Source organism: Carassius carassius, chromosome 40, assembly GCF_963082965.1.
Source record: "Carassius carassius chromosome 40, fCarCar2.1, whole genome shotgun sequence".
Classification (NCBI taxonomy): Eukaryota; Metazoa; Chordata; class Actinopteri; order Cypriniformes; family Cyprinidae; genus Carassius; species Carassius carassius.
The window spans coordinates 12,422,735-12,446,260 of record NC_081794.1 but is presented as its reverse complement, the minus strand read 5'-3'; the positions used below and the strand labels follow the sequence as shown (position 1 = coordinate 12,446,260).

Below are 23,526 nucleotides of genomic sequence, written 5' to 3'. Positions count from 1 at the left end.
ACATTTCTTGCAGAAACATGTTTTTTTGCATGCCTTTCAGTGTGTCTTTAAACAAACCTCATTCAGGAAACTCTGCATAACAGTAATGTTATTACCTTATTACCTTAATGCTGGAAAGACCTTTATTTTTTATTTTATTTTATTTTTTTTAATACTAGCTAATCATGCATCTAACCATCCACTCGCCGTTAAGAGCTGTTAAGATTAAAACCGGCAGCTCCGCAGTGAGCCAGTGTCATGGACGGAGGACAGAATAAGTAAATATATTTTCTAGTCTATATTTACATCTCGTTTTTTCCTTATAGAACTTATTTGTAAATAGAGCAATCACTGTCTGTGACTACACCGGACGCGAGAGTCGTCATCCGTGCCCCACAGTGCTAAAAGTTTGTCTAAACTAGATGACATCACACTCCAGTGTCAAATCATCTGAACGCAGTGTCAGTACATTTAGTCAAACAGAACGAGCATCAGTTCACTGATGGGGATCGTGTCCAGTGTATCCATCACTGGGTTCTGTTGTCTGTTGTTGGATCATGCCACTTGTGTCCGGTGTAGACCTGGCGTGCGTTTTTTAATGGGTTATGTAACAGCCCTGCTTGTTTTTAATGTTTTTATTAAATATCTGTATTGACTGCATGGTCATATTATCGTATTATTTACTGCCATGCGACCTACAACAGTAAAGCTTGGCGAGTCGATCATTGCTGCATGTTGCATTTGGCGGATGTGCTGTGCTTGTTCTGCCGCCGTTGTCTTCATTTCGTCAGGTGAAACATCTCTCTCACTCGGCAGCAGAGTCTGTGAGCTGCAACAACTTCCCCTCGCACTCAGAGCATTTAATATTCACTCCGATACGCACGCACTGATACTAGAAACACCGCTTGCCTTCACTCCGTGGATAAAGTATTTCAGTATGTTTTAAATGTTATTTTCATAAGGTTGCCTATAAAAAAAATGTAAAAAACAAAGTTTCACAAGAGTTTCAAAGTGGCGTAGGCTATTGTGTGTAAACTTTTTTCCCTATCACATGCCAAACTAATAACATTGTAAGCATTAAATATTTAATTGTTGCTTTCTGCTGTGCAAATTTTGTTGTGCAAACTCTTTTAGCCTGTAACATCCCGCTCGACTATTGCATTCATTGTAACCTTTTGATCAAGCTATATAATAGCTAAATATGTTTAACATGAATTCTTATCATATTTATGTTCAGTTATTGCACTTTAACAGCCTGGAAAAGGACCTGCTCATTGCAATTAAAGTAAAATAACTCAACGTAAGCATAGAAGCTTGATAAAAATCCTAATTTTAGATGAAAATTTCAGATGGCACTTAGAGGCTTTTGCATCTGAACTCTTCATATATATATGTATATATATATATATATATATATATATATATATATATATATATATATATATATATATATATATATATATATATATATATATATATATATATACACACATACACACACACACACACACACACACACACACACACACACACACACACCATATATTTATTTACTGTTTAATAACAATAGCATGCATATGATCCTTTGTGTAAAGGTCTTCTTTAAATTTTTGATGAGTAGACTGAATTTTAATGTTTTTTTTAAATGTTACAATGTTATATCATAATGTTATTGTTGCTTTACTTCCTCTTTTTATCTAATTTTACAATTACATTTCGCAATCCTTCCCTTTGCACCACCTGGCGGTAGTTTCGCGAATGATTTTAACACGTGACTGAATGACAGTTAAAGAGGCCCTATGCACGACGGTAATGCCCATTAGGTTGTCCACCTACTATACATATATACATACACACATATTAGGGCTGTGAATCTTTGGCAAGGCAGCGATTCGATTCGATTACGATTCATAGGTTTTCGATTCGATTCAAGAACGATTTTTGCAAATTTAAAACGATTCAATTCGATTCGATTTTCACAATTAAATTCGATTCGATTCGATTATAACAATTCGATTCTGCATTCTTTAAGTGCATTCACGGGATTATTTAAATGCTTCTACTAAATTCTTTAAATGCTTAGTCAGGGGGCAAATTACAGTAGCATTTATGGTTAGAGAACCATAGGTTAAAAAAAAAAAAAAAAAAAAACTTTTGTCCATTGTTAAATGCTAGTTTAATGATGCGACATGGCATACGTAAAAATGTATGTAAGCCAAGTTTTTAAAAAAGAGCTTAAAGAGTATTCTGTATAAGCTAACATTTTGTCACACCAGGGGCGTAGCCATAATTTCAGAAGTGACAGAAATGTCAAATACAATCATGTATGTAGCCTATATAATAATAATAATAATTATTATTATTATTTTTTTTTTTTACAAGGAATGATCTTTTTTAATTACTTTTAATTAGCTGTAATAAATCAAATACACTGCTGGACAATAATCAATCATTTGTAATCGATATTTTTTTCCTAATGGCAATTTTATGATTGTTTTATATACTAGGCTACATTTAATTAACAATTATTTAAATTTTCTGCACAGAATAAGGTAGAAAATATACTTTATAGTTTCTGTACTGTAATAAATGTCAATTAGCACTGCATCATTCATAAATTGTTTGTGGGTTTGTTTTTAGTTTCATCAGTTCATTCTGCTTTTATTCAGTTTAGCTGCAGATATAGCCTGGCACGTCTATGAGAGCGAGATCGCTTCTCTTTCAGTGTGAAAACGTCTTCATCTCTATTTAACTTTTCCTCTCCATCAGCGAATGATTCTGAGAGAAAACGCGCCAGATGTCTGTTTGCTAATGAAACAAACGCTACTTTCATGCATCTGATTATCAGAGAAATCTCGCGCTCTTATTTTAAGGTCATTGTTAATGCTGTGGTTAATTTTAAAAGTTTCCTTCGTATATTCGGTTTATCCGCATTGTTTAAAAACATTTATCATTCAATGGATCTGTGCGTATGATTTAGACATTTACATTTCTGATCCGTCCATGCAATAAATACTACTGTCGACGGTTCCGGTAACGCTGTCGGTAAGATGCAGAGAGCCATTGACAAACTACAGAAAAGTAAAGCTACTTCACTTTAGTATTACTGGCCACAAATCCTATAGATCACACGTCAGCTGTGTCAGAGACGAACGGAGCGCGAGCGCAATCCTGTGACAGTCTCAGGCGGTGAACAGTGGAGCGCGTGAAGGACAGATAAGAGGCACGATTCACGAACACTCTTCAAGGTCTTCATTAATTCGTGCATGTAGTAATTTAATGTGTATACATTTTGAAAGCATTGAATCGCTATAGAAATCGCGATTCATTCGATTCTTAGCATTTTGAATCGATTACTGTCCAAGATCGGTGATTCACGATTCAAAAATCATGTTTCAAGATCGATGCATATGAATCGTCAGGGTTTGTAATCGATGCATCGAGAAAACGAGTGAATCGTTACACCCCTAACACATATACATATATATATACACACACACACACACACACACACACACACACACACACACACACATATTTTATTATTATTATTATTTTGCCTGGCCAGCTGCTTTTCTTATTCATTTGCTGTTTTTTTAAATAATAAAAATAACTTAATACTGAATTTCAAGACATGCACTTTTGACACGTCCACCACGTTAACAAGTTTAAAAAATGTTAGATTGATTTTACATTCACAGATGCAGTATTTCTTGCATTTATTGCACAAAAGTAGCTATTTAACAATTACTTTTAAATATGAATGAAATAAATGTCAACTATTGTTGTTTACTTAAATATTGTCTTCCTTAGAAATTGATTTCTGTGTATTACAGGTGCATCTCAATAAATTAGAAAATTGTGGAATAGTTCATTTCAGTAATTCAACTCAAATTGAAACTCGTGTATTAAATCAATTCAGTGCACACAGACTGAAGTAGTTTAAGTCTTTGGTTCATTTAATTGTGATGATTTTGGCTCACATTTAACAAAACCTCACCAAATCTCAACAATTCAGAATACTTCATAAGACCAATTTTAAAAAAATTAAATATAGTGAATTGTTGGCCTTCTGGAAAGTGTGTTCATTTACTGTACATGTACTCAATACTTGGTAGGGGCTCATTTTGATTTAATTACTGCCTCAATTCGGCATGGCATGGAGGTGATCAGTTTATGGCACTGCTGAGGTGGTATGGAACCCCTGGTTTCTTTGACAGTGGCCTTCAGCTCATTTGTATTTTTTGGTCTCTAGTTTCTCATTTTCTTCTTGACAATACCCCATAGATTCTCTATGAGGTTCAGGTCTGGTGAGTTTGCTGGCCAGTCAAGTACACCAACACCATGGTCATTTAACCAACTTTTGGTGCTTTTGGCTTTGTGGGCAGTTGCCAAATCCTGGTGGAAAATGAAATCAGCATCTTCAAAAAGCTGGTCAGCAGAAGGAAACATGAAGTGCTCCAAAATTTCTTGGTAAACGCGTGCAGTGACTTTGGTTTTCACAATGGACCAACACCAGCAGATGACATTGCACCCCAAATCATCACTTACTGTGGAAACTTAACACTGGACTTCAAGCAACTTGGGCTATGAGCTTCCCCATCCTTCTTCTAGACTCTAGGACCTTGGTTTTCAAATGAAATACAAAACTTGCTCTCATCTGAAAAGAGGACTTTGCACCACTGGGCAACAGTCCAGTTCTTCTCCTTAGCCCAGGTAAGATGCCTCTGACACTGTCTGTGGTTCAGCAAATTCCTTGACACGTCTGTGTGTGGTGGCTCTTGATGCCTTGACCCCAGCCTCAGTCCATTCCTTGTGAAGTTCACTCAAATTCTTAAATCGATTTTGCTTGACAGTCCTGGTTGTGCATCTTTTTCTTCCACACTTTTTCCTTCCATTCAACTTTCTGTTAACATGCTTTGATACAGCACTCTGTGAACAGCCAGCTTTTTTTGGCACTTAATGTTTGTGGCTTACCCTCCTTGTGAAAGCTGTCAATGATCGTCTTCTGGACAATTGTCAGATCAGCAGTCTTCCCCATGATTGCGTAACCTAGTGAACCAAACTGAGAGACCATTTTGAAGGCTCAGGAAACCTTTGCAGGTTGGCATGTCACCATATTCTAACTTGTTGAGATAATGAATTGTTGGGTTTTTGTTAAATGTGAGCCAAAATCACCACAATTAAAAGAACCAAATACTTCAACTACAAACTACTTCAGTCTGTGTGCACTGAATTTATTTACACAATTGAGTTGAATTACTGAAATAAATTAACTTTTCCACGACATTCTAATTTATTGAAATGCACCTGTATTAATAATTAATAATAATTAAATTAATTTAAATTAACTGCTTATTCACCAATGGTAAATAAATTTTGTCTTAGCACTACCACTACCCACCATTATTTTCATTCAGAATGGACATGATCTGTTAAATCAGTCTGATGTGACAAAAGGTAAATCTCAGAACAAAGGTACCGCACCAACTCTCAACAACAAACCTTGCACTAATTTGATGGGGTTAAGACACCCAATTATAAAGACAGACAGAGTGATGAGAAGAAAAAAAACTATCCCTCCATTGTTTGGTCTCCTGAGAGCCTTTGAGAGAGCTGTGGAGAGAGGAGGACTAAGTATCCATTTAGCGCACAACACCCAGACAGTGCAGGGGAAATAAGCGTGCCTTTCTGTCAGGAGTCAGAACAAGGGATTACATCACTCCTGACTTGAAAGCAGCAGACCCAGACAGCCACTCAATGAGAGACAAAAAGAGAATCTCTAACCAAGAGGAGGATGATGTAACTTGACACATTTATTGTATTCTGAGCACGGGAGAAGCTCGGGGTAATTGTTAGCCAAATGAAAAGCTTGGATATTTATGTTTGGTGGTGGGGAACAAAAGAGGTGCCGTTTTAAGTTTAACGACGCATCCTGTCATGCTTTTTTATCATATCTGCTGATTAACAACTGCTCTTTAAAGGTAACTTGAAAAAAGGGAAATAATCAGCACGCTACCTATCTCGCATAACCAGACCCCAAATCAAATAACGCAGCCAGGGAGACTGATTACCACATGAAAGAGAGAGAGAGAGAGAGAGAGAAGAGAGAGAGAGAGAGAGAGAGAGAGAGAGAGAGAGAGAGAGACAAAAATAGAGATTTAATTTTATTAGAAAAGAAGAATCATGTTTCTCAACATCAGCAGAGTTTCAAGGCCGTCAGGGGATCTGGGTTGTGGAAAAGATCTGCACGAGTGTAACTGCCGACTACTCGGAGGTTAGCTGCAAAAATGCCATATTTCAGCACAATGATGTAATCACTTATAGGCACAAAGGCTTGCTAAGTTTGGTGCAGCCTGACAGACCTGCACATGGGCCAGACAGGAAGTAAAAGCACACAATAGGAAAGGGTGTGGGCACACCATCACTCATTGAGAGTAACATAACGGGCAATTGACTCCTATATCCAGACATCAATATTGCTTTTGTCATCCTGAAATATCAAGACGCAGTTAGCATAAATGCATTTAGAAGGGGCCCATAAATTATGATTCAGTTATGATTCACAGCTTTAATCTCATCTAAAGAGGTTAAATGTGGTCATTCAGCACTTGGAAAGGAAACAAACTTTGGAGGGAGTGTAAATGTAAAACTAATGAGCTGCTTGGAGTTGTGAAGACAATATAGAACAATCAATCGCTGAAATAAAAAGGTCTAAAAAGAAATATGTTCAAAAGTTAAGTGTCTGTAAGGATTTGATAATGTTTTTGAAATAAAGTCTCTTAATCTATTTGATGAAAAATACTTAAAATGTAATTATTACAATTTAAATATTTAAATTCTAATAATAGCCTATTATTACAATTTACAAATGACTATTTCTATTTTAAGCAGCCATTACTCCAGTTTTCGGTGTCACATGTTCCTTCAGAAGCCATTATAACACGCTGATTTGGTGCTCAAAAAATATTTTCAATTCTGAAAAAAAGTGCTGCTTAATATTTTTGTGGAAACACTGACACATTTGTTTCTTCAGGACACTTTAATGAATAGAAAGTTTTCATTCAATTTAATTGAAATAAAAATCTTTCGTAACCTCAAATGTCTCCAATCTCACTCTGAATAAAGGTATTATTTCTTTAAAAAACAAATCCTACTGACCCCAAACTTTTGAATAGTACTGTATATAATGAATAATAATATGGTTTGGGAAGCAATTATTTAGCGTTTAACACTGGAGAAAGAGCAGAAAATCTAAACCGTTTTTGTAAACTTCCTCTTTAGGGTCTTCTCTGTCTTTAACCACAAAAGCAGAAATGGTTCTGCATAGACTTAAGCAAGCCTGCCAAAGTGGAAGTGAATGCTGATCAGATTCTAATTTTGAAATGTACTTATTCAGTCTCTTACAGCGTCGCTGGAGAACAGGCCCAACCACCTGTCATAGATTACATCCTCTGATGTGCAGGAAGAGCCAGACCCAGTGTTTTATGTTCACAAATGCACGCTCTTTAGTTTGTGTTAAGCACATGTGCAGGGTTAGGGTGTGTGTGTGTATGCGTCTGGCATGTTTCTTAAGCTCGAAAATGTCCCTGAGCTGACTGTGTAGTTACTATGGAGGAAATCAGAGGTCTGAGAGCACTCAAACATGTTATGTCACTCCAATTCAAAGGGACTGTGCCAGTGCTCACAAAAGCTGCCTTCCACTGTCTTATGTTAATTTCTGGCAGCTGGTGGAGCATGTCAGTGACAGCAGACAGCTAGAATGAAAGAATAAAAGAAGAAAGTGTTGCAGAATATGATGAAAAACAGCCAAACATACAGGAGGGCAATTTCTGGCCAAGAAGCGAGCAGAATCTGTCAGGAAGTCAGCTGCAACTGAACACATCAGAGTTGGCAAAGCTCCTCTGGCCCAAACGTATGTTCCATAACCCCAGTCAAACCGCTAACCCAAAATGTTCAGCAATATATTAGAGGAAACAAATCAGAGTCCAGGGAGGGCTCTGATCCACATCAGGCTCGCCACAGACCAGCAGCACGCATAGAGTTCATTCATCTTTTGCAAATGATAAACGCTCATATTTCCTTCTCATTCCCCTGCACATGGAAAGCCACTGGGAAAAACCAAAGTCCATTGAATGGAAGCGCAGGGCTGTAAGGATGTGATTGTCACTGCATTAAAAGAAATATGGCTGTTTTGGATTTCATCAGTTTCTATGGCTATTCTGCTAATACTGTATAACCACATATTAACTATAAGCGGATGGAACAGCCATATAAAGAACTGTTCAAGATCAACCCCTGAAAATCCTGTCAAAATTTATGTAAAATAAATAAATAAGTGTCATAGTTGCATTTTAGCAAACAAACCTTGCTAAAAGCCAAGTCTATAGAAAATTAATGTGGAATATGAATCATTATCACGTGATTCACTATGCTGCTCGCTACATGGAAGAACTATCGATTTCATCAAAAATACAACTTACAGTAATAATCTGCAATAAATACCTTTGCAAGTCTATGATATAAAATATAGTCATTGTTGGCATTTTATTATTATCTGCGGATACTTTTTCTGAGGCTGTTCTTATTCTTATCTGACAAAGGGGGCAAAGATATTTGAATGTTGGTGTGAACAATGAAAGTTTATAAATTAAAAGCAAAACATATTATTTTAATTTAGTGTTAGAGTTTCTTATAGTAGTCTTTTAACCTCTAAAAACAGCATTAAAACAATTCCAATTTGCTTTTGCATTCTGAATTATTTTCACACGCATTAGACCTTAAAATTGAGGTCAATAGACACTTTGTGGAATCATGCTATGATAAAGCACAAAGTGTGAGGCATCCATTTTTTGAGCATGCAGCTCCAATCTGTGAAAATGATTTCCAGATTGCATCTCTGCAAGTGCCAGTGGTTCATACCTGCCTGCTGCCCCCAACTGTCCAGCAGCCGCCAATACAAAAAATACGACCACTAACATGGTGACATCATGGCAAACAGGACAATGAAGACAAAATGAACGTTTTATCTATGTGTTGGTTGGTACCATCATTTCTAGTCATATTACTAAGGCTTAAAAGTTTGGGGTTGGTAAGATGTTTTAAATGTTTTTGAAAGATGTTTGTTATGCTCACTAAAGCTGCATTTATTTGATCAAAAATACAATAAAACAGTAATATTGTGAAATATTACAATAATAAAAAATTAAATAAAAACTATTTACTAGTTTAATAATAATAATATTTAATAATATTTTAAAGGGTAATATATTCCTGTGATGGCAAAGTGATATTTTCAGCAGCCATTACTCCAGTCTTGACTAACAATGTTGAAAACACTTGTGCTACTTAATATTTTTGTGGAAACCATGATAATTAAAAAAACATGATAAAGTAAAAATAAACTACTAACTTCTTAAAATAAATTAATTAATTAATCTTACTTGCCCAAAAATTTGGAATGATGGTATATTTGATCTGGCCTATGTTGTAGTTTCAAAATTACACAAATTTAAACAATTTGCCCTGGACAATCAGCTCTGTCATAAAGTCTCAAAGGCACTATAACTAAATCTTAAATTATGAAGAAGCAAATACATAAAAGTACACCTCTGCTAGATGACTAATTTGCTTAAAATTATGAATACAAAAACAAAGAATATAGATTCAGCTAGGTCACAAAAGTTTACAAAATCTCCAACCCAATATGATAATATGTTCTAGAAAAACAAAGATGTACGCAGAAGAGAAAAATAATTCACAAATTAAAAACACAGCCTACTAAAAATGAAAGATCAGAAGGGTTTAAGGAATTTCAAGAAATGTCTGTAATATGTCTCCCAGGAACAGTGTTTTTCTGAACACATGGGTTTTCTCACAGTAAAACCAGTCATGACACAAAACAGAATAACTTAAAATTAAATTTAAATAAAATTTCTTGTTGAAGTGGCTTTAAAATAACTATGATTTGACAGAGAAGCAGTTAAATCAGAGCCTACATCGACTTTAGCCTGCCAAAGAATAAAAAAAAAATCTCTATGGGAAAAAAAACAAAACAAAAAAATTCTCACCTCCAACTCTGAATGGGACTTGGAGAAAACTGGCCAACAATTTGTGCGTGAATTTTTTTTTTTTTCCACATCTTATGGTCCTCTAACAGTTTCGACCTTCTTGTATTCAGTTATGTGGAGTCCCGTGCAACTGCACTGTGACATTGATCACATGGCCTCCATCTCCATCCAGACCATTTCAGATTAATTTTTCAGCTGCTCCAACACAGCCGTTTCATAGCGTATCAACGCCGTAGAGACCCATCCGCCTCTACCCTACTTCTGCTGCTCTGTGCGTGACACCACAACCATTTAGAGTGCCGTTTTTTCACTAGCGGCGACTCCACCATTTTCAGCTGTCTCATTCCATTTTTCATTCCTCCCTTAATTTGCAATGCAGCTCTTTTTCTGAGCCTGTGACTTTCTCCTCACACCCTGCATTATTCACAGTTTCTCAGAAGCTCAAACACCCAGAAGGCCCAGATCTGACTCTTCCATTTCTACTTATGGACTTATGTTTTACCATTTCAAACACGTCATACTGAGAATACCAATTTGGACCCTGATGCTAACCTGCAGCCGTGAGGCAGCTGAAAAGAGTTTAAGATGACAATATGGGGTCTCTGAAGCCCACCGGCCAAAGGAGAGTCTGAATGGATGTAAAGGAGAGGTGGAGGTGTGCATTTGAAAGCAGATTTGAGATTACTGAACGCGCAATCTGGCTATTGTTCAACCCACCTGTTATGTTAGACTACTACGTGATCGTCATTGCTAGGAAAGTTTGGTCTAATTACTGTGTGTCTTCAGGTATTTTTTTGGGGGGTGGGGTGGGGGGGTAAATTGAAAGAACAGCATTGTTTGTTACATTTGTTACAGTTACATTTATTTGTTACATTTATATTATTTACATCAAGCTTTTGAATGGTATAGTAGTGTATATTGTTACTGAAACTTCATAATGTTTCACTTGATTATACATTTAGTCAAGAACTATAGTTTGGAAAAAGTCTAAAATGTTTACACGTCATGTGAAAACTATTACAAGTATATATATATATATATATATATATATATATATATACATATACATACTGTACACACTTGTGCTAGTTAGTACAAGTATATATATTGTGACGTGTGTCTCGAGCTCTCATCAGCGTCGCCCTGGAAACGGAGCAGGCACCTGCTGCCCATCAAGGCCAGGCTTTATAAGTTTCACCAACGAACAGAGAGGTGAGAGATGTCTCTCGGCTAATGGCGACCCGGCGACCAGTGAGCAGGCCGGCGGTTCCCGGGCCACAGGACGAGCCTATGCCCACCGAAGCTCCCCACTCCCCTGGACGGGCTTGGCTGACAGGCTGTGCCGTACATGCGGAAACTCTGAAGCAGGCTCCACGGGCGGAAGTGAAGATAAATGGCCGACCGCTCCTCGCCCTCCTCTATTCTGGCAGTGCGATCACCCTTGTCTGGCCGACTGTCCTTCCTCCACGGCCTGAACCCAAAGCCAGACTGCCCATCGCCTGCGTCCATGGCGATACCAGGGAAGTACCGGCGTGGCGCGTCACTGTCACCGCGCCCCCAGGCGCCTGGCCGGTAGAAGTCGGGATCGTCAAGGCAGGGATTGGCTGGGATTTGACCGCCTGTTTGTCTCCGCTAGCCAGCCTGGCAGCCCCGCCGGGAACAGCCCACAGCATCGGATGACCACGAAGCCCCTGTTTATTAATCTGTTTATTAGAGGTTTTAATCCTATGCCTGCACTGCCAATTTTCAGAGCGCCCTTCACAATGCACGCTTCCTAAGGGGCCGTTCACATACCGCATCTTTTGCGCGCTCAAGTTCGTTATTTCCAATGTATGCGCGCTCATAATGGAAGCGACTTGGTCGCGGCGCGCTCGTTTTTTCCAGGCGCATCCGCACCGCACCGAGTTAAAAACATCTCAACTTTTCAGAATGCCGAACGGCCCCTAATTCGTCCCACTGAGAGCAGAGACTACATTACCCATAGACCCTTGAGTTTTACAAGTGAAAAGCGCATGCGTCTCTTTTGCCGCTGTCAGTGTCAACAACTCAACGTGGCCGGAGAGGGTGTGTGAAACGCACACACTCGGCTTGTTAAAAATACAAATACAGTGAACTTCACTTAATATGCTCTCCTGGCTTCAGACTCTGAGTACTAAAAGAACATGGTCAGAATCAGATGACTCGCTGGGTGACACCCCACCAAGCCTGAATGATGTCGCTGCAGGTCAGACGCAAGCTAATGAAGTAATGCAGTAGCTCTTTCTAAGGGTATTTTTTCAAAATCCTTTTGCACATTTTATTTATTTTCAGTAGCTCTTTCTAGCTCAAGCAAATCCACAAACTAAAAAATGATTTATTATTTTTTATAAGGTCGTCTGTTGACTGCTGTATATAAAACCTTCAATTTCTTTGTTGTTATATAAATATATATATTAGGCTATAATAGAGTACCGGCACCTCTTTTGGGCCACTTAAAGCACTGATATATATATATATATGCACATACACACACACTTGTACTACAACCCGAATTCCGGAAAAGTTGGGACGTTTTTTAAATTTTAATAAAATGAAAACTAAAAGACTTTCAAATCACATGAGCCAATATTTTATTCACAATAGAACATAGATAACACAGCAAATGTTTAAACTGAGAAAGTTTACAATTTTATGCACAAAATGAGCTCATTTCAATTTTGATTTCTGCTACAGGTCTCAAAATAGTTGGGACGGGGCATGTTTACCATGGTGTAGCATCTCCTTTTCTTTTCAAAACAGTTTGAAGACGTCTGGGCATTGAGGCTATGAGTTGCTGGAGTTTTGCTGTTGGAATTTGGTCCCATTCTTGCCTTATATAGATTTCCAGCTGCTGAAGAGTTCGTGGTCGTCTTTGACGTATTTTTCGTTTAATGATGCGCCAAATGTTCTCTATAGGTGAAAGATCTGGGGTGCGTTCTCCGATAACGTTGTCTCTTAGCGCGCTACGAATACTCAAAAGGTACACCTTAACTACAGGTATACCTTTGCTACGTGTGTTCTCCGAACTATACCTTAGGATGTAGCTTAAGGTAAACCTTCTTAAGTTCGACCTTAGCAGTTGCTGTCCATGGTGGAGGCGCTGAATAGGTTGATATCGACGCCTCGATGATCGATTGTGCGCTCTTTCCTTCACAGCGGTATAGGTAAAGTATTGAGAAAACAATGTTCTTTATAAAGAAGCGTTTTAGAAATAGTACAAACTGCATTTATCGGGGCTTATTGAAATACGTACATGCAGAAATAAATATGAGTATGTGATTATAATTTAGCAAGTGTACAATCCCAAACCCTCACGGCCATAAGTGTGTTAATGTTCTCCACAACGTATGCTGATTATCCACCAGCCGTATCACATTATTGGCGTAAATCGCTCATTTGTGTAATTGGATGATTTCCTCAATAAAAGCGCAAACATGAGAGACATACCGACATTCACTATGTCGGGGAAAAAAGTCCGCAAAAAGAGATCGCCCAGCCACACTGAGGTCTTACTCAGCCCATATCCATCCCCAACAACCTCCAGAAAACTCCCCACAGCATAAAAACGAAGAGCCGCCAGCAGCTGAATTTCGGGGCTGAGGGGGTAGCTCCGTCGAGTTTGTCTTGACAAATCTGGGCCAACAAGATGCAAGAGCTGCAGAATTTGCTCCCGTGGCAGGCAAATTTTTTTTACAATGGTCTCTTCTGACATGGTAGTCAGTGGACTAAAATGTTCTCTTATAAAGTAGTTGACATACACTAACTGGCTCCGCGGACGCCGCCGTCTTTGATTTAAAACAAGTACTCGCTGTCTCGCTGCCATAGCTATAAAGTTTGTGTAAACTCATCTTTCTTTATATAGACTCCTAAGCCTTTTCTGTCAAATGGTTCGCCAGCTGATGTGCCTTAGGATAGTAATTAAAAAAGCTAACAACCATTAGTGTATGGAAACTTTATTAATGAAAACACTTCCATACACTGGGTGTAGGCTATAACAACTTAAGTATTTTATGTGTATAATTTTAAAGTAAAGTAAAAATGTAATTTTAATTCTAAATCAGATTTTATATTAAAATTTCATATAAAATTTTCTATGTGTAATTAAACTGCGATGTAAAAAATCTTTTTGCGTAGTGGTGGCCACTAGCGGTATGAACCGTAAGCAGCGATAAGGTACAGCTAAGAGCGCTCCAGACCAACCTTACGAACGCATGACTTACAGAAGGTATACTTAACTAAGAAGGTTTCGGAAACCACGTATTAACGATAAGGTACTTCTTAAGGTACAACTTAAGAATGACGTAGCGTTAAGGTAGTTTCGGAGAACGCACCCCTGGACTGCAGGCAGGCCAGGTTAGCACCCGGACTCTTCTACGACGAAGCCATGCTGTTGTTATAGCTGCAGTATGTGGTTTTGCATTGTCCTGCTGAAATAAACAAGGCCTTCCCTAAAATAGACGTTGTTTGGAGGGAAGCATATGTTGCTCTAAAACCTTTATATACCTTTCATCATTCACAGAGCCTTCCAAAACATGCAAGCTGCCCATACCGTATGCACTTATGCACCCCCATACCATCAGAGATGCTGGCTTTTGAACTGAACGCTGATAACATGCTGGAAGGTCTCCCTCCTCTTTAGCCCGGAGTACACGGCGTCCGTGATTTCCAACAAGAATGTCACATTTGGACTCGTCTGACCATAAAACACTATTCCACTTTGAAATAGTCCATTTTAAATGAGCCTTGGCCCACAGGACACGACGGCGCTTCTGGACCATGTTCACATATGGCTTCCTTTTTGCATGATAGAGCTTTAGTTGGCATCTGCTGATGGCACGGCGGATTGTGTTTACCGACAGTGGTTTCTGAAAGTATTCCTGGGCCCATTTAGTAATGTCATTAACACAATCATGCCGATGAGTGATGCAGTGTCGTCTGAGAGCCCGAAGACCACGGGCATCCAATAAAGGTCTCCGGCCTTGTCCCTTACGCACAGAGATTTCTCCAGTTTCTCTGAATCTTTAGATGATGTTATGCACTGTAGATGATGAGATTTGCAAAGCCTTTGCAATTTGACGTTGAGGAACATTGTTTTTAAAGTTTTCCACAATTTTTTTACGCAGTCTTTCACAGATTGGAGAGCCTCTGCCCATCTTTACTTCTGAGAGACTCTGCTTCTCTAAGACAAAGCTTTTATAGCTAATCATGTTACAGACCTGATATCAATTAACTTAATTAATCATTAGATGTTCTCCCAGCTGAATCTTTTCAAAACTGCTTGCTTTTTTAGCCATTTGTTGCCCCCGTGCCAACTTTTTTGAGACCTGTAGCAGGCATTAAATTTTAAATGAGCTAATTAAGTGGATAAAAGTTTAAAATTTCTCAGTTTAAACATTTGCTACGTTATCTATGTTCTATTGTGAATAAAATATTGGCTCATGTGATTTGAAATTCCTTTAGTTTTCATTTTATTATAATTTAAAAAACGTCCCAACTTTTCCGGAATTCGGGTTGTAGTTTTCACATGACGTGTAAACATTTTTCTAGTTAGACTTTTTCCAATATATATATATATATATTCATTCTTTTTTTTCTGAGAAAATCCAAATCTTAAATCTTGAGGTAATCCACATCACATCTTTTTGGGGTGAATTATGTCTTATTCCTCTGATCGGGAAGCAAACTGTAAAATAAAAAAAAATAAAAACTTGAACAGTCTGGCTGCGTTGTCTTCTGTTGTGTGGCCGTATTCAAGCCACGCGCTTCAGTGAAACATAATCTGAATAGGGTTTTCAGCATTAACCCTCTGAGGTCTAAGGGTATTTTTGGGGCCTGGAGAAGTTTTGTCATGCCCTGACATTTGTGCTTTTTTCAGTTGCTTATAAACATCTAAATGGCTAAAGTCTAATCTCACTGTAATCAAGACCCGCATAATGAGCTGCATAATGAGCCATGTGACTGAGAGGGAAGAGTTACAAGAAAGAATTTGAGGACAAAATAAATGTTTATATTTTTATGATTGTAGTTTATTTACAATATAGGCACTCTCTTCTTTTTATAAAATGATCATAATCACATCTATTCATTTTATAATCCTGCTACTAGCATTTTATCCAAACTAAAACCTTAAATTCGGATGAGAAAGGTTTTTTTTTTGTTGTTGTTTTTTTGGGTGAAATTTGTACATCCTGTCGTACCAGTTACTGCGCCGCTGCAATAGATGAATTATGCAGCATTAAGGTTAAGGATTAATCTATAAATCATGGAAATGATTGAAAATTTACATCCCTAATGTGCACCTCTAGTTTTCTCCTCCTCTTCTCTAAAGCAGCGTGGCCTTGCCCCCTTTGATGCCTTTTCCCAAGGGTGGGGTTTATCTGGGTTTGTGATGTCATGAACCCGGAAAGTAACTTTTTCTAGTCCCTACCAGCTGTTTTTGTAGGCATTTAACTGACAGAATTTTAAAAGGCTATAACTCAGTTTGCATTGAACTTTCAGCTTCATAACTTTGCAGATATCGTTTATGCTCAAACAGAAACATTACATACTAACTTATTACAGCATTATTTAACGTGCAAAAAAAGCATGTTTTAAACCAGGCGATAATTTGTGCTGCTCTTGGTAGATTGCGCTGGTCATTATGGAAATGGGATGATGCGCCGGTGTTCCCCTATGTGCAAATTGTCAGTAAATAACCCACAGAATTTTCCCCTTCCATCCACGCTTTTATGGAATTGCACTCTACACTAATTTGCCCTTTTTAGTAAACATAGCCCTTTAACTCAGAAATAGATTTAATATGAATTTGCATTAACAGGATAATTTATTTATTAGGAACATCAGTTCAGCTCTATTATATTTTATTATATAAAATAATAAAATGTGACTTCATGGGGATACTTTTAACAGAAACAATGGCAGACCGCAAAACCGAAAATCATACAGTATTTTAATTTTAAGGCCAACATGTGTGTGTACAGAATATGTGTTTGTGGCTGTGTGGTAATGTACTCACATGATTCCACATCTCCTTGCAGCTGAAGTATCTGAGGTACTGGCATGGTTAAAACCACAATGTCAAACCGCTCTGGCATTCCCCCTTTGCAACACACTTCCCAGGTAGTGTTTTTCCGGTGAATGTGAGTGACGTGTCGGTCGTAGAGCACCTCTGCTCCTGCTTGAGTGTGGAGGAGCACATTTGGCAATGTTGCACAACAAGTAAAAGGAGACAAAAAGGAAAAACAGGGATAGAAAGAATTCCAAAGAAAGTCATACAGAAAGCAACAAAGGTCAGATTATGTATCATTGAGAAATCAAGATTTGGTTTGTAGCAGGGCCGTAACCACCAAGTCCCTCCCAATAATTAAAAGTGGCCAAACTGTCCACACCAATATTTGAAATTACTGATCTGCTGCACTGCATTATACAGCGCTCTTGTTAGGATAAATTATAAAAAAATTATATTTTCAGCCTGGTCTCTGCTCTCATCAATGTCAAAATAACTGAGATGGCCTATCAAATCAAAGTAGGCGGGGTTTACCGTTCACAGAAACAGAGTGCAAAGCATCAGTTTAACATTGAAAATACAGAGTGAGGTAAGAAATGAAAGTTGCAAATCATTTAGCATTCGTCAACAGTTTGTTAGAAAATTAGAGAGAGAGAGACAGCTGAAAGTTGTGTTTGTGAATTGCCTGCATTGGTTTGTGTCTCTTGCTCTACAAAGCTGTGAGTTTAGGTACTTCATAACAGCAATTTTACCTCCTCGTTGCTGGGTAATATAAGTGATCCAGTATGCTATTTTATTAATAAAAGTCACGGGGTAGCATGTACGTTTCTGTGCTCGGAGTGGTGTGGTGTGTATGTGCATCAAGTTAATATAGCTTTGTATATATACATTGTCGTTCAAAAGTTTGGGATCAGTTAGATTTTTTATGTTTTTAACTGGAGTCTCAAATGCTCATCAAGGCTGTATTTATTTAATCCAGAATACAGAAAACATTATACTTTCAAATATAATTTATTTCTGTGACACAGCAATGAAATTTTATCAGCCATTACTCCAGTCTTCCGTGTCACATGATCCTTCAGAAATCATAACATGCTGATTTATTACAGTTTAAACTGTTGTGCTGCATCATATTTTTTCGGAACCTGTGATACTTTTTTCTTTGATGAATAAAAAGTTAAGAAGAGCATTTATTCAAAATAATTTTTTTTTCTACCAGTATAAGTCTCTAATTTATCTATTTAACATCCCTGCTGAACATTAATATCTTAAAAAAAAAAAAAAAACTCTTGACTATATACTTTACTGAGTATATATTGTAACACAAAATTTATATTTTAAATAAACACAAAAAAAAAATTTCAACAGCTTTGATCAGAAGTTAAAGGAAGATAAAAAAAAAAAGCTGATCCCAAACTTCTGTTACACACACACACACATATATATATGTACTAAAGACTTATAGCTTAGGAAATGTTAAAATTAAGTATTGCAAAAAATTAGAATATTTTCTCAAAGATCAATCAAAAAAAGATTAACAAAACAGAAATGTTCAAGATCTCCAAAGCAGGTTTAATTATGCACTCAATACTTGGTCGGGGCTCCTTTTGCACAAATTACTGCTTCAGTGCGGCGTGGCATGAAGGCGATCAGCCTGTGGCACTGCTGAGGCATTATCAAAGCCCAGGTTTTTTTTCATAGTGTCTTTCACTTCCTATGTATTGTTTGTCAAATGTTACTTATCTTTCTCTTCACAATATTCTATAGATTCTCTGTGAGGTTCAGGTCAGGTGAGTTGGCTGGCCAATCAAGCACAGTAATAACATGGTCATCACTTAGACATGGTTTTGGCACTGTGGATAGGTGCTAAAGTCCTGCTGGAAAAAGAAATCAGCATCTCCATAAAGCTTGTCAACAGATGGAAGCATAAGTGCTCCAAAATCTCCTGGTAGATGGTTGCATTGACTTTGGACTTGATAAAACAGAATGGACCAACACCAGCAGAAGCCACGGCACCCCAAAATCATCACTGACTTCAGAAACTTCACACTGGACTTTGTATTCTGTGTATTACTCCAGACCTTGATTTCCAAATTAAATGTTACACTTACTTTCATCTGAAAAGAGGCCTTTGGACCACTGAGCAACAGTCCATTTCTTTTTCTCTGTACCCCAGGTTAATCCTTCTGACATTTTTCTGGTTCAGGAGTGGCTTGGTTCTAGGAATGTGACAGCTGTAGCCCTTTTCCTAAAGCTGTCTGAGTGTGGCGACTCTTGATGCACTGACTCCGGCTTCAGTCCATTCTTGAATCAGCTTTTCCTGACAATCTTCCCAAGGCTGTGGTCTTCCCTGTTGCTTGTGCACCTTTTCCTACCACACTTTTTCCTTCCAGTCAACTTTCTATGAATATTTTGATACAGCACTCTGTGAACAGCCAACCCTTTTAGCAATGACCTTCTGTGGCTTGATGATTGTCTTCTTGACAACTGTCAAGTCAGTAGTCTTTCCCATAATTGTGGTCGCATGTTCTAAACTAGCCCAAGTGGTACCCAGTATTTATACTCAAAATTAATCAAACTAATTAAGCTCAAAATGGAATATTCACATTTTTTGAGATACAAAATATTATATATATATATATATATATATATACACACACACACACACAAACACACAGACAGTTGCAATCAAAATTATTCAACCCCCTTGACCTGCAAGACATTTTGCTGCGAGGGCCAACAACATTTTATGAAATCAATTCAACAAAGGCATCAGTAAAGTATTAGAGAAAGTTTGTTAATAAACATTTGAGTGATTCTGAGAATGGAACACTGATGAATCATGATAAAATTCAAATTGGCTCTAAACATTTATGTTCAAAATTATTCAACCCCCTTTGTGCAGAATCTATAATTCTTTAAATCACCAATAAACACTGTCTGTAAGTGTTTACAAGCTTCTGTCACCTCTCTACTACAGTCTTGGCCCATTCCTCGCCTGAAAAAGCTTCCAGATCACTGATAATCTTTAGTTTTCACATTGCCACTGCTTTCTTCAAATTCAACCAGATATTTGCAATGAGATTTAAGCCTGAAGTCTGAACAGTTCACTCAAGTGCATTCTATGACTGATCCCTGAACCAAGCAGTAGTAGATTTGGATGTGTACTTTGGGATGTCTGTCCTGCAGGAAAGTCAATCGATCATCAGCTTCAGTCTTTGCACCAAAGGCATCACAATTCTTGTCAAAATGGCCTGATACTTCAAAGAATCCATGATGTCCTTCATACAGTCATGATTTCCACTTCCTTCTACAGTAAAGAAACCCCATAACAGGACTGATCCACCTCCAAGTTTGACGATGGAGATGGTGTTCTTCTGCTTATGAGCTTTGTCTTTTTTGCAGCAGACATACCGCTGATCCACAGGTCTACACAAATGAATTTTATCAAGTTCAAGTCTGCCTTTTGTTCTTCTTGATCAAGAGTGGTATTCTGCAAGATGTCTCAACATGTATGCCATACTTGTCTAGTGTTCTTCTTACACACTGCATTGAAATGGTTTTCCTCCTTTCATCGGGTAATCTTGCAAGTCTTTGGCTGTACATTGCAGGTTTTTCTCAGTTGCTCTGATTAAACATTTTTTATGATACTGTGCTTTTTCTTCAACCCCCTCAAAGGTTTTATGGTAAAACACACTTTAAGCTAAGGAATAAGGCTGAGAACTGTGTCTCTAGGAAATTTTAATGTCTAAGAAATCTTCATATAGCCTTTCTAAAAGTAATATAATATTTATTCTCTTTAGTTTTTGTGAGATTTCTGTTGACATTTTTGGTACTCAACTTCAACACATGCATACGCTAACTGTATGTATAACAGTTCAAGCTAATTCCGTTTTTAATAGAGTTTCTAAAGGCTCAATTGTATTTTGATACTATTTTATTCTCCACCATGCAAATAAGTGATTTAAAAACAGCAATAATTGTAATAGTTGTGAATAATTATGACATAGCAGAATTATTAAAAACTAGTGTATATATTATTAAGAATTATTAATATATATGTATATATACTAGAACTATTAAAAAAGCTTATGACTCAAAAGTTTTACATTATATATTGACAAAATCACTTTTATTATGCCAGTGAACTGTTATAGATGCATTTTTTATTTGATCCCGGATCCAGAAAAGCTTGTATTTGTAAAGTACTGCAGTCTCTGAGGGGTTGAGTAATTTTGATTGCAACTGCATATATATATATATATATATATATATATATATATATATATATATATATATATATATATATATATATATATATATAAACTTGCCCCCCCACACACACACTGTTCAAGACATGGTTACAGCCTTGGTTTATAGCACATGCAAATAGTTCTACATGATCTATCATCTGATACAAGACCAATGGTGAAAAGAAACCCAATCCCAGAGTTACAAATTCTACTACTTAAATTCTAATCCTGCTCTCTCTAGGAAATCAGATATTTCTAAAAAGATTTCTAAAAAGGTAACATTTAGAAGGAACACAGCTGGATGACTCAAAAATTAAAAACTTGCTGACCCCAAAATAATTTTCTGGCAGCACATTTCTGTCATTAAACAGCTGATGAAAAACAGCTGCTTTATGAACAGTGATAAAATCAGTTATTAAATCCGTCTTGCTTCTCTGATTGTGTAAATATTAGGGCTGGACGATTAATCGAAAAGTAATCGAAACCGAAATTCAGAACCTCTAACCGACGTAATTTTCCCATGCCGGTTATTTCGGTTTTTTAATCCTGTTAATACTTCCCCCTTAAAAGCATACTAGCGCGTGTGTAGCCACATGACTCTGCCCCGTCCAGTGAGTGACATAAAAGCAAAACACGGAGGTGAACGCCGTTCAACACATACTGATGGCCTTGCGTCTTCACTAAAATGGTTTGGACATTCAAGTGATTAGATGATCGGATGTGTATTATTATATCGAGCTACCATGGTCGCGCTAGGGCTGTCAAAAAATAAATTAAGAATATTTCTAGAATAAAAAAAATCCACATTCGAATGCAAAAATGTTGCATTCGAATTGTAGGTGTCCGTTAAGGAGGCAGCTTTAAGGTCCGCCTCTGGTATACTTCACATTCCGTGTTCTGTTCCGTCTTAAACAGTCTCATCCGCACAGCTTTCAGAAGGCTGACGGGCTCGATGAGCAGTAACGTTACCACTTCTGTCATCATTCACCTCGTGCATGCGCTGTTGACAGCCGCGAACCCTGTCCGCATGCAGGCACTTTTTGAGACCGTGTGGACGGATGCGCGGCTGTCCGCGAGCCCTCTTAATGACGAAAATTACATAAAGCGGACGGTGCGCGGATGCGGATGGCCAAATTATACTTTGGCCTTTATCAGTGGCGCATGAGATGCGATGACAATATAAAAGTGTCATTGCATTATAATTTTTTTAACACATAGTTGAAGCAACTTAATGCAGCGCTTCTGCGATGTTCTTTCAAAATATTGCGGAAAAAGAGATTGTGGAGAAGATCTTATTCACGTCAAAACGGAAACCAAGCCATTCACACAGAACGCATATTTCACGCATTTTCTAGAGAGGGACGTCTTCTTTTAACCTTGGACTCGCGTCTCACACAAGAGAGCCGCATGTTTAGAAAGCAGTGTAAAATTAAGGGATATATCAGAAGAGAAGCCAAAAGCTTTTCTTCACTCTAACTAAAATTATTCATTTTTAATTCGAATATAATTTGAATTTGGATAATATTTAATCGCAAATTCGAATTTAGTTTTCAAGCCATTTTGACAGCCCTAGTTCACACAGCTGCATTGTGGCACAAACACTCATATAAACAGTAACGTTAGCTGTGAAGATCGCGGGCACAGAGGAACGCAGAAACTAGTTGTCAGCACTGTCCTGTGATTTATCACTAAAGTAGCTTAGAATCTCAAAACTTATTATAGCATATTTTTCTACTTTTGAAGGAACTATGCTGTTTACAACCCACAGCTTCACAATAATATAGAGACAGAATGACTAATTCACACACGCAATCACTACTGGTACTGTGCTAATTTATCTTTATCTGATCTTTATTTATCTCTTACACCGAGCAATAATCTGTAAGAAATGTTACAAACATAGATAAAATAACTGCTGATAGTGAGCTATGATGTCAGATTGCTCTTTCAATAGGAAAAAATGTCTCACCTTTAATAGTCAATCATATTTACAGTACAAACCTTGTCAGTGAACTATGAGGGCGAGGGCAAAAAAAAACAAAAAAAAAAACAAAAAAACCAACCAAAATAATCGTTCATTAATCGTAATCGAGGTAAAATGGTCAATTAATCGAGGTTTTGATTTTAGGCCATAATCATCCAGCCCTAGTAAATATATAAAAAGCATTTGTGTGTGAAACTGCCCTGATTGAAAATGCTG

At 37.5% G+C, this 23,526-nt stretch overlaps 1 protein-coding gene across 3 annotated transcripts in view; it reads right to left on the bottom strand.

Moving 5' to 3' along the window:
* Positions 1-23,526, bottom strand: part of rnls (renalase, FAD-dependent amine oxidase) — a 64,345-nt gene that overhangs the window by 29,198 nt on the left and 11,621 nt on the right. For 2 of the 3 annotated variants that reach the window (XM_059532008.1, XM_059532010.1), the window contains exon 4: positions 17,083-17,244. In XM_059532008.1, the coding sequence (XP_059387991.1) occupies positions 17,083-17,244 (162 nt within the window). The remainder of the gene's footprint in view (positions 1-17,082; positions 17,245-23,526) is intronic. The other variant, XM_059532009.1, reaches the window with a different exon arrangement.